This window comes from Bubalus kerabau, chromosome 10 (assembly GCF_029407905.1).
Source record: "Bubalus kerabau isolate K-KA32 ecotype Philippines breed swamp buffalo chromosome 10, PCC_UOA_SB_1v2, whole genome shotgun sequence".
Lineage (NCBI taxonomy): Eukaryota > Metazoa > Chordata > Mammalia > Artiodactyla > Bovidae > Bubalus > Bubalus kerabau.
In genome coordinates, this window is record NC_073633.1 from 72,776,895 (window position 1) to 72,794,011 (window position 17,117).

The 17,117-nt window shown below is 39.0% G+C and overlaps 1 protein-coding gene across 1 annotated transcript in view; it reads right to left on the reverse strand.

The window, feature by feature from the left end:
* ATG14 (autophagy related 14) overlaps positions 1 to 17,117 on the reverse strand; it is a 41,049-nt gene that overhangs the window by 15,562 nt on the left and 8,370 nt on the right. The window contains exons 2-5 of the mRNA XM_055538135.1: positions 13,314 to 13,376; positions 8,329 to 8,371; positions 6,028 to 6,109; positions 785 to 1,022 (exon numbers count right to left, since the gene is read on the reverse strand). Of these exons, the coding sequence (XP_055394110.1) occupies positions 785 to 1,022; positions 6,028 to 6,109; positions 8,329 to 8,371; positions 13,314 to 13,376 (426 nt within the window). The remainder of the gene's footprint in view (positions 1 to 784; positions 1,023 to 6,027; positions 6,110 to 8,328; positions 8,372 to 13,313; positions 13,377 to 17,117) is intronic.

Below are 17,117 nucleotides of genomic sequence, written 5' to 3' on the forward strand. Positions count from 1 at the left end.
ACCCTCAAGGGCAAGAGCCCGATGGTTCATCAGAAAACAAACGCAACTCCTCATTGGAAGTTTCCAAATCTGTGTGATCAGCAGCAGCATCTGGGGAAGTTTAAGAAACAAAGCATTCCGAGATGGACAGGAAGGCTGGAGCCCAGTCCTCTGGGACCTGTTTTCTCCTGAAGTTCCTGAGTGACTCTGATGTTCAGCCGCTGGGAATCCCCATCCTGTCTGTCCCACTGGCTCTTGAGGGTGTCTGGGCACTATGGCCTGAGACTCAACCTAGCTGATCCTGAGCTAGACGGGAGGGTTACCAGGAAAAGGTGGAGTCAGCATGTCTCGCCCACCAAGTAAGAGACCCAGGGGCTTTTTCTTCCATCTTAGCTCATGATTTCTCTGTGAAGTAGGCGTTTATTATCCCCATCTCACAGACAAGGAAATAAGACATGAAGGCGCAAGAACTTGCCTAACAGCGTGTGACTAATGAGCAGCCTGACTGGCCCTGCAGCCACATCAGATGGTTCCGGATGAAGCGTGTGAGCCCGGCCCTGCTCCGGAAGCTCTAAGAGTCCATAAGCCTGGGCTTCACCTCTCCCAGGGCACCGCCCTCCCCCGGCTGCCTCCCCAACTTCGTGCAGTGTTTACTAGTGTTTACTGTTTGCTGAAGCAGATAAGACTTAAGTTTCATCACCAGGAAAACCCAGAATGAGGCCCAATAAATGTGCTGACGTGCTTGAAAGACACTTGATCTTTGGAAATTGGGTTTCCCTAGAGTTGAAGGACTCGCTTACTGTACCTCACACCAGTCTTTACTTCCTCGATGGGAAAAATGACAGACGTGAGCTCTAATATGTGAGACCGCCGAAGATCTGCCAGACGCTCGTAATGACTTCTTAAGTCCGTGTTTTTTTTCTCTACCAGGTCACCAAGTTTGCGATTATGCCTCTGGATCTTCTCCTTCTTTTCCTGGTGCCGTTGTGCTCGAGTATAAAGTTTCTGATTCTTTTCCTTGGTTTTGAGGAGGCCTTCGGCATCTAAAATAAACAAGTCACACCCAACAATAAGCTCTGGAAACAGTTCCTGGCTACTGCATACTACCACTTCCCCACCATGGCTCCAAAGCATTATAAATGTCTTCCTGAATTATGTCTAAATTGAAAGCAAAACCTCAACAACATTAATGAGATGATGTTCACCAAGTATGGAGACCAAGAGTTTAGTTCAAGGAGGTATTACACACAGAGCAAAGGGGACCACCACTAAAATGATTCTGAGTCTCCATTTGTAATCCACATTAGTAAGCATCACTCAAGACTATCAAGTTCAGGAAGGTGGATTGTGTTTGAAGTTTAGCACACAAAGCACCTGACTTTCTTAAAATAAACACTGAAGAATAGGCATGTTGGGCAGACAAAATATCTAAGTTTGAAAAACTCACTGGAGACCTGATTTTCCTTAGGAAACTATCGAGTGTGCCTTGGGCTCCATTCAGAGAACCCAAGGACAACCTCACGGCCGGTGGTCATGCAACAAAGAAACAGACCACCACTCTGAAAAGTCACAGTGGGGAGCAGCACCCCCAGCACGGTGGGAGTACCCACCATACACTAGCATTTTAACCACTGCAAGGGCCACCAGAGCTTGGCCACACAACCAAGAAATCAGACACTCATCCTGCCCAGTATGTGTCCTTTTCATGAAGGTCCTAGGGCTTCCCAGGTGACACAGTGGTAAAAGTATCCCTGCCAATGCAGGAGATGCAAGAGACGCGGGTTCGATCCCAAGGTTGGGAAGATCCCCTGGAGGAGGAAATGTCAACCCACTACAGTATTCTTGTCTGGAGAATCCCATGGACAGAGGAGCCTGGCAGGCTATAGTCCATGGGGTCGCAGAATCAGACAAGACTGAGGACGCATGAAACTGAACCTAGGTTATTTCACTGCAGGCATAAAGCTTCTTTTATATATATACACACACATATTTTTTTTTCTTCTCTGATTCATCTCTTCACCATTCCTGATCAATATGAATGTCCCGAAGGTTAAGTCTATGGTCCTTTCACACACTTTCCAGTAAGTTCAATCATTTTCATGATCTCTACTGAGTTCGTTACAAGTACTCAAATATATCTGTCAATATCTAGCCATGGCCTGAGCCATATGGTGGTTAGATTTTTTAAACGACATTTTCCAATGTAATACCAGGACCCCTTGAAGGTGACAGGAAATCATCACAGACACCCAACCTGCACTAGCGCACTCAGGTTGAGTCACTCTTCTCTCCATGTCATCTTCCCTGTCTGTAATCTACTCTTGCTATTTTGCCAAATAACAGACCAACTCAACTCTGAAATTTCAAATGCAATCCAATTTCCCTATCTATGCCATATTATCATGCAATCATAACATGTTAAATCAAAAGATTCTGGAGAAATATTCATCAGGAGCTACAGTTTGTAATTGGTATTTTAACAATAAGATTCTGGTTTTTTTTTTTGTTGTTTTTTTTTTAAAAACACACACACAACAGGCTATTTCTTGGGCAGCAAACTCAATCTAATCTATAAACTTGAGCTTCTAGAATCCATTAACTGCCTTGAAATTGTTTGCAAAATTTTCTGAGTCTAGTGTAGATGGTGGCAAACAGCTTATGAACCTGGCAGGTCATCAGAGTAGAGCTACTACTCAAAGTGTGAGCCATGGATCTGGCCCAAACCTTTACCAAACAAAACAAGTACAGAAGTAGAGAGCAAATTTAGAAAAAAAAAACATATTTTGACAAGGCTATGTGATATTACCCTGGCATCCAAGTGTGCAATCACTTTTCTAGTAATTTTATTGTATTTTACAGAAGTATTGATGTTGGTTTATGACACATTAGAAATGAAAGACAAAAAAATGGTCTTTTACTACAGACAGGTTATGAACCATTGACCCCAGTCCCCATGAATGAGATTTTCATTTTGTAAGTTCAAGGCAGGGCCCAGATTCTCTCTAGATTTTAAAAAATGGTTATCAGGTGACACCAATCATCTGCTAGGGATGGAAATCACAGCTATAGAGTCCACTAGTGGAGAACCATATCCCTTGTTAATATTTTCCATGGTTGTTGCTTTCAGTATTTTGGGGCTTTGTTGTTGTTCAGTCACCAAGTTGTGTCCAATTCTTTTCCACCCTATGACCTGCAGCATGCCAGGCTCCTCGGTCCTCCACTATCTCCTGGAGTTTGTTTAAATTCATGTCCATCAAATCAGTGATGCTACCTAACCATCTCATCCTCTGCTGCTTCCTTATCCTTTTTCCTTCAATTTTTCCCAGCATTAGGGTCTTTTCCAATGAGCCAGCTCTTTGCATCAAGTGGTCAAAGTATTGGAGTTTCAGCTTCAGCATCAGTCCTTCTAATGAATATTCAGGGTTGATTTCCTGTAGGATTAACTGGTTTGATCTCCTTGCAGTCCAAGAACTCTCGAGAGTCTTCTCCAGCACCACAATTTGAAAGCATCAATTCTTTGGTGCTCAGCTTTCTTTATGACCCAACTCTCACATCTGTATATTACTACTGGAAAACCCATAGCTTTGACCAGATGGACCTTTAGCAACAAAGTGGTATCTCTGCTCTTTAATATGCTGTCTAGGTTTCTCATAGCCTTTCTTCCAAGAAGCAAGCATCTTCTAATTTCATGGCTGCAAACACCATCTGCAGTGATTTTGGAGCCGAAAAAAATTAAGTCTGACACTGTTCTACTTTTTCCCTATCTATTTGCCATGAAGTGATGGGACCAGATGCCATGATGTTAGTTTTTTGAATGTTGAGTCTTAAGCCAGCTTTTTCACTTTCCTCTTTCACCCTCATCAAGAGGCTCTTTAGTTTCTCTTCACTTTCTGCCATAAGGGTGGTATCATCTGCAAAGGCAATGGCACCCCACTCCAGTACTCTTGCTTGGAAAATCCCATGGACCGAGGAGCCTGGTAGGCTGCAATCCATGGGGTCACTAAGAGTCAGACACGACTGAGCGAATTCACTTTCACTTTTCACTTTCATGCATTGGAAAAGGAAATGGCAGCCCACTCCAGTGTTCTTGCCTGGAGAATCGCAGGGACGGGGGAGCCTGGTGGGCTGCCGTCTATGGGGTCGCACAGAGTCGGACACGACTGAAGTGACTTAGCATAGCATAGCATCTGCATATCTGAGATTGTTGGTATTTTTCCTGGCAATCTTGATTCCAGCTTGTGATTCATCCAGCCTGGCATTTCGCATGATATACTCTGCATAGAACTTAAATAAGCAGAGTGATAATATACAGCCTTGTCATATTCATTCCACAATTCTGAATCAGTCAGTTTGTTCCATGTCCAGTTCTAACTGTTGCTTCTTGTCCCGCATACAAGTTTCTCAGGAGACAGACAAGGTAGTCTGGTATTCCCATCTCTTTAAGAATTTCCCACAGTTTGTTGTGATCCACACAGTCAAAGGTTTAACATAGTCAACGAAGGAGAAGTAGATGTTTTTCCATAGACAGAGGAGCCTGGCAGCTACAGTCCACGGGGTTACAAAGAGACAACTTAGTGACTAAACTAAAAGGATACTTGGGATAGGAGCCTATTAAAAGGAGCTGATCAAAGTTTTAAACTTATTCATCAGAGAAACACACAAACTCAGTCAATTCAGCAATTTCAGGAGGTTCACAGAGGCCTGGTGGCAAACTCCTACTGTGAACATCCAGGGAGGAGGGGAAAGTGGGTGAACCCATGGTAAGTAATGAGTTCCCTACACTGCTGCTGACCCAGAGCCTTTGGAGGGTGCAAGCCAAACTCGGCACAGGAGGGGCGGGCTGTAGTTCTGAGACCTCTTCACCAGGCTGCCCTGTTTCTGTAGTTTATTAATCCTGTGAAACTCCACACAAGCACTTTAATAGGACAAGTTTTCAAAGGAAGCTTTTATACTATTGCCTACCACTATAAAATACTTGCTTCTGAAAGCAATGAGTAGACAAGAAAGGGACTTACAAAGGTATGACAGCAATCCATTTTAAACTTTAAACAATGATCTTCAGAAATACATGAACTACTTCTTTTTCTTTTTTCTAAAATTTATCTTTGGCTTTGCCACATGACATGTGGGATCTTAGTGCCCTGATCAGGGACTGAACCCCCGCCCCCTACACTGGAAGCTCAGTGTCTAAACCACTGGACCACCAGGGACGTCCCAGCATGCACTATGTCTAAGGACACAAGATTTCTAAGAGGATGCTCTTAAAATCTGGCAACCACCTGTGATAAAATATGAAGTACACAAACGTAATGCAAAATTAATACAAATTAAAATATGTATAAGACTCACTGATGGAGAAAAAGTTAGTATTTGCTTCTGGTGTGAACTAATAATTATACTTGATTACCAAGACTGACTCTGAGCTTCCTATTGGCTAAGGGAAATGGGACACATACAGTGCTCAACTTTTTAAGCTAAGTAGTTTATAAATGGCACCCCACTCCAGTACTCTTGGCCTGGAGAATCCCATGGGCGGAGGAGCCTGGTGGGCTGCAGTCCATGGGGTTGTTAAGAGTCGAACACGACTGAGCGACTTCACTTTCACTTTTCACTTTCACACATTGGAGAAGGAAATGGCACCCCACTCCAGTACTCTTGCCTAGAGAATCCCAGGGATGGGGGAGTCTGGTGGGCTGCCGTCTATGGGATTGCACAGAGTCGGACACGACTGAAGCGACTTAGCAGCAGCAGCAGCAGCAGCAGCAGTTTATAAAGGTTATTACATTTGCACATGTGCTTATGTATATATGCACACATTTGTAAATATACATAACACAGATACATGTTTTATATACATATATTTGAAATATATGTATATATAAATTCCTTATACAAATGTTTTACAAAGAGTAAAAGGCAACCAGTTAACTTTTCCAGGTTGCTATTGCCTCTACCACCCCTCCCCTTTACTTTCCCTGGTTGATCAATCCCATGAAGTTACACATGAGTCCTTTATCACGGCTGGAGAGAGGTGGGAAAATTACTTACTCTTCTTCATCTCTTCATTTCCTTTACATATAGTTTGTTTCAGCTGTTCAATTCTCATCTTGCAGGACATTATTTTCCATCTCTTAAAAAAGGTATGAAACAAATATCACAAATATTGGTCTCTTACAATTAATATGATTATCTACTAGGGACACTACTTATCCTGAGGTGTATCTTAGAAAATGCAATGAAGAAAAGTCCAGTATAATTATATTTATTACAGCTTTTGTAACTAGTGGTTCAGGACAGAAGCTGCTAGGCAATTAAGAGAGAATGAGAAATAGTTCTTTTCTGTGTTAGTAAGTACAGAGAAAAAAGTTGACGCATATTATCTCAACCTGTCCTATCCAATACAGAGCTACTGTATGTGGGTCCTATGTGGCTATCTGAAAGTCAATGAGATTACACAAAATTTAAAAAGAAAATCTGGGTTTTACTCCCACTACCCACATGTCAGGTGGTACATGTCAACACCACCTATGGCTAATGCCTACCATATTGGGCAGTGTAGACAGAACATTTGTATCATCAGAGAGTTCTATGGATGCACTGCTCTAAATTCTCAGTGCTGGTTACTGAGAAGACTATCAGCTGTACTATCTCACTGATACAATAAGCAAATATTACTTACAGAGTAATAAAATACTGCAACAGAGCAGAATTCCTTTTTTTTTTTTAAGTGTACAACTCATGTAAGATTTCTGGAAAAGCCCTGAAAAAATTTTATGAAACATGAAACTTCCTTTTTCCCTTACCAAGATTTAGGTACGGCTTCCCCAAAGAGAATAAAGGATAAGTAAAAATCTGACATACTAGTTGGTTTTTATAAAGTATGATTTATCTATTCCATGATGTCTCCATAATTGGGGACGTCCGAAAGCTTACAACAACATTCAAATGTTTATAATGTTTAACACCTGTCTAAGCAGTGTGATGGTACAAGATACAGAATACATTATAGGACTGTTCAGTGGGGAAAATGCTCCCCTCTCCAAAGCAGCGTGACAGACATCTGAGAACAGATTCACAGGAACCGTGATCAATTTAGGAATAAACTGGCAATGAGATGTTTTCACTTTTAGAAGATATTAGTCTTTAAGAACCAAGATTTTAAGTTTTTGATAGAAAAACTAGAAAACATAGAAAGGAACTTAGAAAAACTGGGATGAGATTCTTTATAGTCTTTTATAACTTTTTTCCATACAACATAATTTAATAATAGAACATTTAGAACATAAGCAAAATTCACTTATATCACATCTCTAAGTATTTAAAAATTATGAATGATGCTTATGATAAAAAAGCAGGCATCACAAAAGAGAAGAACGAGATTGTTAGCCTGACTCCTTCCCACTATTCAGGGGTAACTGTGTATCTTTTCAGACTTTGAAGAACATATATATTTAAAACACATACACAAATGGAATCATACTTGACCAGAGCCTACTATTTGAGGTTTTTTTTCATTAAAAAAATATACCTTGGATATCATTCCGTACCAGTGCATATAGACTGACCACATACTTTTTAACAGCTACGCAGTATCATAATTAGCTCATTCTGTTTGATGAATATTTAATTATATATTAATTTTACTAAGAACAATGCAAACAATCAGAATCTTTACCTGTAAATCTCTATATTCATGTGCACTTTCTTAGGAGGAAAACTGCTGGATGTATTTATACCACATATGCATTACAAAAGCAACAAACTACCACCAAGCTGTCCCTCAAACAAATATGCCAATATGCACTTCCACCAAGAGTGAATAAAAGTGTAATCAATCAAACTCCTTATTTTCATATGTTGTAATCATTTTGTCCTAGTTTATATTCATTTTGCCAGAGTCTTCAACAGACATAATTTTTAAACATTTATGTAGTGTATCAAATGTTTTACTTTATGGATTATAAAGGTGTGCTCACCTTCAGATTATATAAACACTCTCCCATATTTTAATATTTTAGCTTATTTTTCAATTAACCCATCTAGAAAATGTATGTTCATGAGTAATTTTTTTTTAAAAAGAGCATCTAACTGTTCTTGTATATTTCTGTCAGCATCAGACCTCATAATTATTCATTATTATGAGGTTGTTCCATAATTAACTGCCAATATCCTGTTTTTGGTATCTAAATGAAATATGTGAGAAGCCTGCACTAGAAATACATTCACAGAGAACTACCAAAAAATGATCACAAATAAATTTAAGTTCAAAATCATTTTTTAAGTTCTGCCAATTTAAAAACATCTAACCTCAAGTTTAAAGAATATTATTTAAATACTTCTTATTCTTACCAATTGATCTGTCATCCATTTTCCTTCCATAGCTTTTAATACTCTGTTTGGAGAAGAGATAAAGGAAATAAGCTCTTAAAATAATAAAATTGGTAAAGCTCAAAAATGCAAAATCAACAACTTTTTAAAATAAGTTCTTACATTTCATCCCAAAACAATGAATTTCACCTTTTTCTCAAGCGCACATGGAACCTTCTCCAGGATAGATCACATCCTGGGCCATAAAGCTAGCCTTGGTAAATTCAAAAACATAGAAATCATTCCAAGCATCTTTTCTGGCCACAATGCAGTAAGATTAGATCTCAATTACAGGAGAAAAACTATTAAAAATTCCAACATATGGAGGCTGAACAACACGCTGCTGAATAACCAACAAATCACAGAAGAAATCAAAAAAGAAATCAAAATTTGCATAGAAACGAATGAAAATGAAAACACAACAACCCAAAACCTGTGGGACATGGTAAAAGCAGTCCTAAGGGGAAAGTTCATAGCAATACAGGCACACCTCAAGAAACAAGAAAAAAGTCAAATAAATAACCTAACTCTACACCTAAAGCAACTAGAAAAGGAAGAAATGAAGAACCCCAGGGTTAGTAGAAGGAAAGAAATCTTAAAACTTAGAGCAGAAATAAATGCAAAAGAAACAAAAGAGACCATAGCAAAAATCAACAAAACCAAAAGCTGGTTTTTTGAAAGGATAAATAAAATTGACAAACCATTAGCCAGACTCATTAAGAAACAAAGGGAGAAAAATCAAATCAATAAAATTAGAAATGAAAATGGAGAGATCACAACAGACAACACAGAAATACAAAGGATCATAAGAGAGTACTATCAACAATTATATGCCAATAAAATGGACAACGTGGAAGAAATGGACAAATTCTTAGAAAAGTACAACTTTCCAAAACTCGATCAGGAAGAAATAGAAAATCTTCACAGACCTATCACAAGCACAGAAGTTGAAACTGTAATCAAAAATCTTCCAGCAAACAAAAGCCCAGGTCCAGATGGTTTCACAGCTGAATTCTACCAAAAATTTAGAGAAGAGCTAACACCTATCCTGCTCAAACTCTTCCAGAAAATTGCAGAGGATGATAAACTTCCAAACTCATTCTATGAGGCCACCATCACCCTAATACCAAAACCTGACACAGATCCCACAAAAAAAGAAAACTACAGGCCAATATCACTGATGAACATAGATGCAAAAATCCTTAACAAAATTCTAGCAATCAGAATCCAACAACACATTAAAAAAATCATACACCATGACCAAGTGGGCTTTATCCCAGGGATGCAAGGATTCTTCAATATCCGCAAATCAATGTAATACACCACATTAACAAATTGAAAAATAAAAACCATATGATTATCTCAATAGATGCAGAGAAAGCCTTTGACAAAATTCAACATCCATTTATGATCAAAACTCTCCAGAAAGCAGGAATAGAAGGAATATACCTCAACATAATAAAAGCTATATATGACAAACCCACAGCAAACATTATCCTCAATGGTGAAAAATTGAAAGCATTTCCTCTAAAGTCAGGAACAAGACAAGGGTGCCCACTTTCACCATTACTATTCAACATAGTTTTGGAAGTTTTGGCCACAGCAATCAGAGCAGAAAAAGAAATAAAAGGAATCCAAATTGGAAAAGAAGAAGTAAAGCTCTCACTGTTTGCAGATGACATGATCCTCTACATAGAAAACCCTAAAGACTCCACCAGAAAATTACTAGAACTAATCAATAACTATAGTAAAGTTGCAGGATATAAAATCAACACACAGAAAACACTTGCATTCCTATACACTAATAATGAGAAAACAGAAAGAGAAATTAAGGAAACCATTCCATTCACCATTGCAATGGAAAGAATAAAATACTTAGGAATATATCTACCTAAAGAACTAAAGACCTATATATAGAAAACTATAAAACACTGGTGAAAGAAATCAAAGAGGACACTAACAGATGGAGAAATATACCATGCTCATGGATTGGAAGAATCAATATAGTGAAAATGAGTATACTACCCAAAGCAATCTATAGATTCAATGCAATCCCTATCAAGCTACCAACAGCATTCTTCACAGAGCTAGAACAAATAATTTCACAATTTGTATGGAAATACAAAAAACCTCGAATAGCCAAAGCGATCTTGAGAAAGAAGAATGGAACTGGAGGAATCAACCTACCTGACTTCAGGCTCTACTACAAAGCCACAGTTATCAAGACAGTATGGTACTGGCACAAAGACAGAAATATAGATCAATGGAACAAAATAGAAAGCCCAGAGATAAATCCACGCACATATGGACACCTTATCTTTGACAAAGGAGGCAAGAATATACAATGGATTAAAGACAATCTCTTTAACAAGTGGTACTGGGAAATCTGGTCAACCACTTGTAAAAGAATGAAACTAGAACACTTTCTAACACCATACACAAAAATAAACTCAAAATGGATTAAAGATCTAAACGTAAGACCAGAAACTATAAAACTCCTAGAGGAGAACATAGGCAAAACACTCTCTGACATACATCACAGCAGGATCCTCTATGACCCACCTCCCAGAATATTGGAAATAAAAGCAAAAATAAACAAATGGGACCTAATTAACCTTAAAAGCTTCTGCACAACAAAAGAAACTATAAGCAAGGTGAAAAGACAGCCTTCAGAATGGGAGAAAATAATAGCAAATGAAGCAACTGACAAACAACTAATCTCAAAAATATACAAGCAACTCCTACAGCTCAATTCCAGAAAAATAAATGACCCAATCAAAAAGTGGGCCAAAGAACTAAACAGACATTTCTCCAAAGAAGACATACAGATGGCTAACAAACACATGAAAAGATGCTCAACATCACTCATTATCAGAGAAATGCAAATCAAAACCACTATGAGGTACCATTTCACACCAGTCAGAATGGCTGTGATCCAAAAGTCTACAAGCAATAAATGCTGGAGAGGGTGTGGAGAAAAGGGAACCCTCTTACACTGTTGGTGGGAATGCAAACTAGTACAGCCACTATGGAGAACAGTGTGGAGATTCCTTAAAAAACTGGAAATAGAACTGCCTTATGATCCAGCAATCCCACTGTTGGGCATACACACTGAGGAAACCAGAAGGGAAAGAGACACGTGTACCCCAATGTTCATCGCAGCACTGTTTATAATAGCCAGGACATGGAAGCAACCTAGATGTCCATCAGCAGATGAATGGATAAGAAAACTGTGGTACATATACACAATGGAGTATTACTCAGCCATTACAAAGAATACATTTGAATCAGTTCTAATGAGGTGGATGAAACTGGAGCCTATTATACAGAGTGAAGTAAGCCAGAAAGAAAAACACCAATACAGTATACTAACGCATATATATGGAATTTAGAAAGATGGTAACAATAACCCTGTGTATGAGACAGCAAAAGAGACACTGATGTATAGAACAGTCATTTATGGACTCTGTGAGAGAGGGAGAGGGTGGGAAGATTTGGGAGAATGGCATTGAAACATGTAAAATATCATGTATGAAACGAGTTGCCAGTCCAGGTTCGATGCACGACACTGGATGCTTGGGGCTGGTGCACTGGGACGACCCAGAGGGATGGAATGCGGAGGGAGGAGGGAGGAGGGTTCAGGATGGGGAACACATGTATACCTGTGGCGGATTCATTTTGATATTTGGCAAAACTAATACAATTATGTAAAGTTTAAAAATAAAATAAAATAAAATAAGGTCTTAGAAAACTCTGGATATTCCAAAGTGGGGTATAAGTATTTAAAAATGTTTTCCAAATCCCCTACTTTCTGCAATTCTTTTCCTCACCTGCTTCCTTTTGCACTTTTAGTATGGCACTTTTGTATTTGTGTAAATGCAATAAACTTCCATAACAGCCATCGCCTTTGCTCTCCATCATAATCAATCATTTCCATCAGTCGTAAGTAATAATAACGAGACCCTGATGTTGGAAAAGATTGAAGGCAAGAGGAGAAGGGGGTGACAGAGGATGAAATGGTCGGATGGCATCACCGACTCAATGCACATGAGTCTGAGCAAACTCTGGGAGATAATTAGGGCAGAGAAGCCTGGTGAGCTGTAGTCTATGGGGTCACAAACAGTTGAACACAACTTAGCAATCCAACAACAACATAAGATAATTCATGATCCAAAATGCTATCATCCGTTCCCCCACTTAAAAATGGCACAAGTCAGTGTAGGCTAAAATTTGTACTATAGAATGAAGTGTTCTATAGGAAAAAAGTTAAGTTTCTATGTTAGAGTAAGTCAGAGAAATGACCAAGTAAAATAAATCCAAGCAGGTTTCTCTAATGCAGGGCATCTCTGAAGAGTTAATCTGCTCATAAATGTGTTAATCACGTCTGGGGTCTGGATGGAGAACAGTGACTGGACCAATTTGGGACAAAAGGTTCTACAGGACAATTTTTGTCAGGGGTGCTTGTTAATACTCAGATTTCTGGGCCTCCCCTCAGACCTACTGAATCAGAATATCTGAGGATAGACTCCAAGAATCTACATTTTTAACCAGAACATCAAGTTAATTTAATCTTATGTAGATGATCTAGAGACCACACTTTCCAAAACCTTCATACAGAAGAATAAAGACAAAGAGAAGCGACAAGGTCCTACATGAGGCACCACCACTCGAGCAATATGCTTTCTGTACTGGACCCATTTACCAGGGTCAGCTCTCCGATTCACCCATTCAGTCACTGTGCCTGCTGTTAACCAGGCACCATGTTTGATCCCGCTGTTTTCCAGAAACCCGATTTTTCCAAAATCGCTTATTTTGCTTTCTCCCAGATACAGTGCTCTTCACATGTTGAGATCTGTATCCTAAATTCAATAAATTAGCAACCCACATATCTGCGTACCACAGCACTGAAATAAACCATGTGGTGACCAGATAACCCCCACAAATTAGAAAGCAAAATGAAAACTCACTCTTTTTGAAATTCTTCTTGCTTGCTCTTAAGCTGGCTTAACCTTTCCTTCTTGTCTATAAACCTGTAAGAAAAAAATGCAGCATTTTATTTAAATGTTCATTTTTTTTCCAGTCAAATGAGATAACGTAAATTCCTGAGAGCCAATCATTTCTGCAGACTCATCCAGAAATGTCACTGTCCAAACATATCTTCTCGATGGGATGCACGTGGCTGCCTACCATTTTACTTAAAACTAGGTTACTTAAAACTAGGTTCATATTCTCAGCTTTAAAACTCTTTCATGGATTTATAAAATATGTCTATAGGTTTCTTCATGCCTAGGTTAAATTATCTTCCAAAACAGGCAAATCAGAGCACTAAAGTGAGTTTGAATCCAAGGAAACTGAGGCCCCCATTATAAATAATCATCATTATTAAACTTAACTGAACTCTGCTCTCATCTATAAATTGGTGCCTCAGTTCAGTTCAGTCGCTCAGTCGTCTCCAACTCTGCGACCCCATGGACTGCAGCACGCCAGGCCTCCCTGTCCATCACTAACTCCTGGAGTTTGCTCAAACTCATGTTCACTGAGTCCGTGATGCCATCCAACCATCTTATCCTCTGTCATTCCCTTGTCCTCCCACCTTCAATCTTTCCCAGCATCAGGGTCTTTTCACATGAGTCAGTTCTTCACATCAGGTGGCCAGACTACTGGAGTTTCAGCTTCAGCATCAGTCCTTCCAATGAATATTTAGGAATGATTTCCTTTAGGATTGACTGGTTGGATCTCCCTGCTGTTCAAGGGACTCTCAAGAGTCTTCTCCAACACCACAGTTCAAAAGCCATCAGTTCTTTGGTGCTCAGCTTTCTTTATAGTCCAACTGTCACATTCATACGTGACTACTGGAAAAACCAGAGCTTCGACTAGATGGACCTTTGTTGGCAAAGTAATGTCCAATTTTTTCTCACTAAATTTACTGCTAGGCATTACGGCTAGCAAGTCACTATTATTAATAAAGTTAAGGAAAGAATATCACGTCACAGATCATTTTTTATATTTGTCAGTGTTCTACCCTTATTTTTATTTTCTTCCTGCTACCTTATTGGGGATTTAGTTTGTTTTTTACTTTTTGGAGTGTAAGGTAAAAATTTCAATCATCAAAATTTAAGCCTCTCCTTAAGTTACAAATTTCCACGAAAGTATTGCTTAAGCTAAACCCTTAACATTTTTGAAATGCTGTATTTTATCATTTAGTTTGAAATTTCTAATTTTCCATAAAATTCCCTCTGATCAAGAATTTATTCATAAGTGTATCACTCAACTTCCAGATATACCAGCTTTTTAGGTAACTTACTGTTATTTTTCTACTTTAACTCTGACGTGGTCCCAGAATACATGAGATTTCAATCTTGTAATTTGAGACTGTCTTATGGCCTTGCATATGATGCGCTCGCCTCGGTGAAAGTTCCATGTGCACTTGAAAGAATGTATATTTTATAGTTCCTGAGTACAGAGTTCTATAAGCATTAACCAGCTGAAGGTGGCAAGCAGTGGTAGTCAAATCTTCTAGATTTGTGCTGTTCAACACAGCAGCCATCAGGCATATGTGGCTACTGAGTACCTAAAATGTGACCATAATGGCCCTAAAAATCTCTTCCTTAAAATAATAGTAAAATAATCTCTTCCTTAAAATAAGAAAAATTTTTAAAAATGCATGAGTAATAACACGCAACAGACTGGTTCAAATTGGGAAAGGAGTACATCAAAGCTGTATATAGTCACCCTGCTTATTTAACCTATGTGCAGAGTACATCATGCGAAATGCCAGACTGGATGAAGCACAAGCTGGAATCAAGGTTGGTGGGAGAAATATCAATAACCTCAGATATGCAGATGACACCACCCTTATGGCAGAAAATGAAGAAGAATTAAAGATGAAAGTGAAAGAGGAGAGTGAAAAAGTTGGCTTAAAACTCAACATTCAAAAAACTAAGATCATGGCATCTGGTCCCATCACTTCATGGCAAATAGATGGGGAAACAATGAAAACAGTGACAGACTATCTTTTTGGGGGGCTCCAAAATCACTGCAGATGGTGACTGCAGTCATGAAATTAAAAGATGCTTGCTCCTTAGATGGAAAGCTATTACCAACCTGGACAGCATATTAAAAAGCAGAGAGATTATTACTATGCCATCAAAGGTCCATCTAGTCAAAGCTATGGTTTCTCCAGTAGTCATGTACGGATGTGAGAATTGGATCATAAAGAAAGCTGAGTGCCAAAGAATTGATGCTTTTGACCTGTGGTGTTAGAGAAGACTCTTGGGAGTCCCTTGGACTGCAAGGAGATCAAACCAGTTCTAAAGGAAATCAGTCCTGAATATTTATTGGAAGAACTGATTTTGAAGCTGAAGCTCCAATACTTTGGCCACAGGATACAAAGAACTGACTCATTAGAAAAGACCCTGATGCTGGGAAAGACTGAAGGCAGAAGGAGAAGGGGACGATAGAGGATGAGATGGCTGGATGGCATTACCGACTTGATGGACATCAGTTTGAGCAAGCTCCAGGAGTTGGTGATGGACAGGGAAGCCTGGCGTGCTACAGTCCATGGCTCACAAAGAGTCAAGACAAGACTGAGCGACTGAACTGAACTGAATATCATGCAATGATTTTCAATTGAGCTAACAGTGGCTTATTAACTGCTTTCAAAGAAATAAAGGTAATGTTACCCACCATGGTAACATGGTATGGAGTCCAGAATTAGGCTTTTGGCTATCTCCTGATTTCCCAGTCTAAATGAAAACAATTCAACAGAATCGTAACATAAAACCAGAACCATAACAGCCCTAAAAATCTCTTCCTTGAAATAATCCAGACACAGAAGTCTAACACACTATTTTTATAATCCCACATCTGAAATATCCCCAGATATCTACTTCTAAATGGAAGGGATAAAATGCCCTAATTATGACTCTGCCATTTCATAGTCACTGAAAATGTACCACATATATTAAACAAGAAAGGAAATCAGACAATATTATATGTGACAGAATTATATACATAAGTGGCTAAATTAAAATTAAATTAAAAATTCACTTTCTCAGTGACACTCTCACATTTCAACAGCTACATATGGCTGGAGGCCACTTTACTGGATGCACAGATATGCAGCATCATTGCACAGAGTACTGGGTAGTACTGCAAAGGCCAGTGAGGTGGTGACTACAGGAACCATTAGAAAACTCAGAAACCAATGCAGAATGTAGACAAATTCATAGGTTCACCAAATAATTTATCAGGCTTTTACTATGTGCCTGCAACTTACTACAGAGCATTTTACAGAACGTTAAGAAATCTAATCATTCATTTTCTGCAACTGGCTGTGTGCCAGACATGGCACTTGTGATATGCTTCCATTTCCTTATACTGAAAATGAGAAACAAATGTGGTATTTACTTCTCCCTTACTGAGGTAATGCATGATTCATGCTCTTGATCACCTGAAAGGAGATGACAAACTCACAAGATTCATCAACCTGTGTCAACAAAGGGCTGACATGAAGGAGAAAATCCTGCTTTCAAAGGCTATAAAGTGCTCCTTTCACGTCTGTTGTAAAGATCCCACTTTGCACTAACACAAATTGGGATGATGGCACTGTCCAGCTTTATATCAGGCTGGTTAGTTCTCCTGGGCTGTTAGAAACAAACCCAAACTTAAAACACAAAAATACAGATGGCAGCAGGAATAACAAACAGGAGATGGCAATTCCTCCTGTACTGAACGCGTCAGGAGTCATGTCACTCTTCATGAGGGAAATG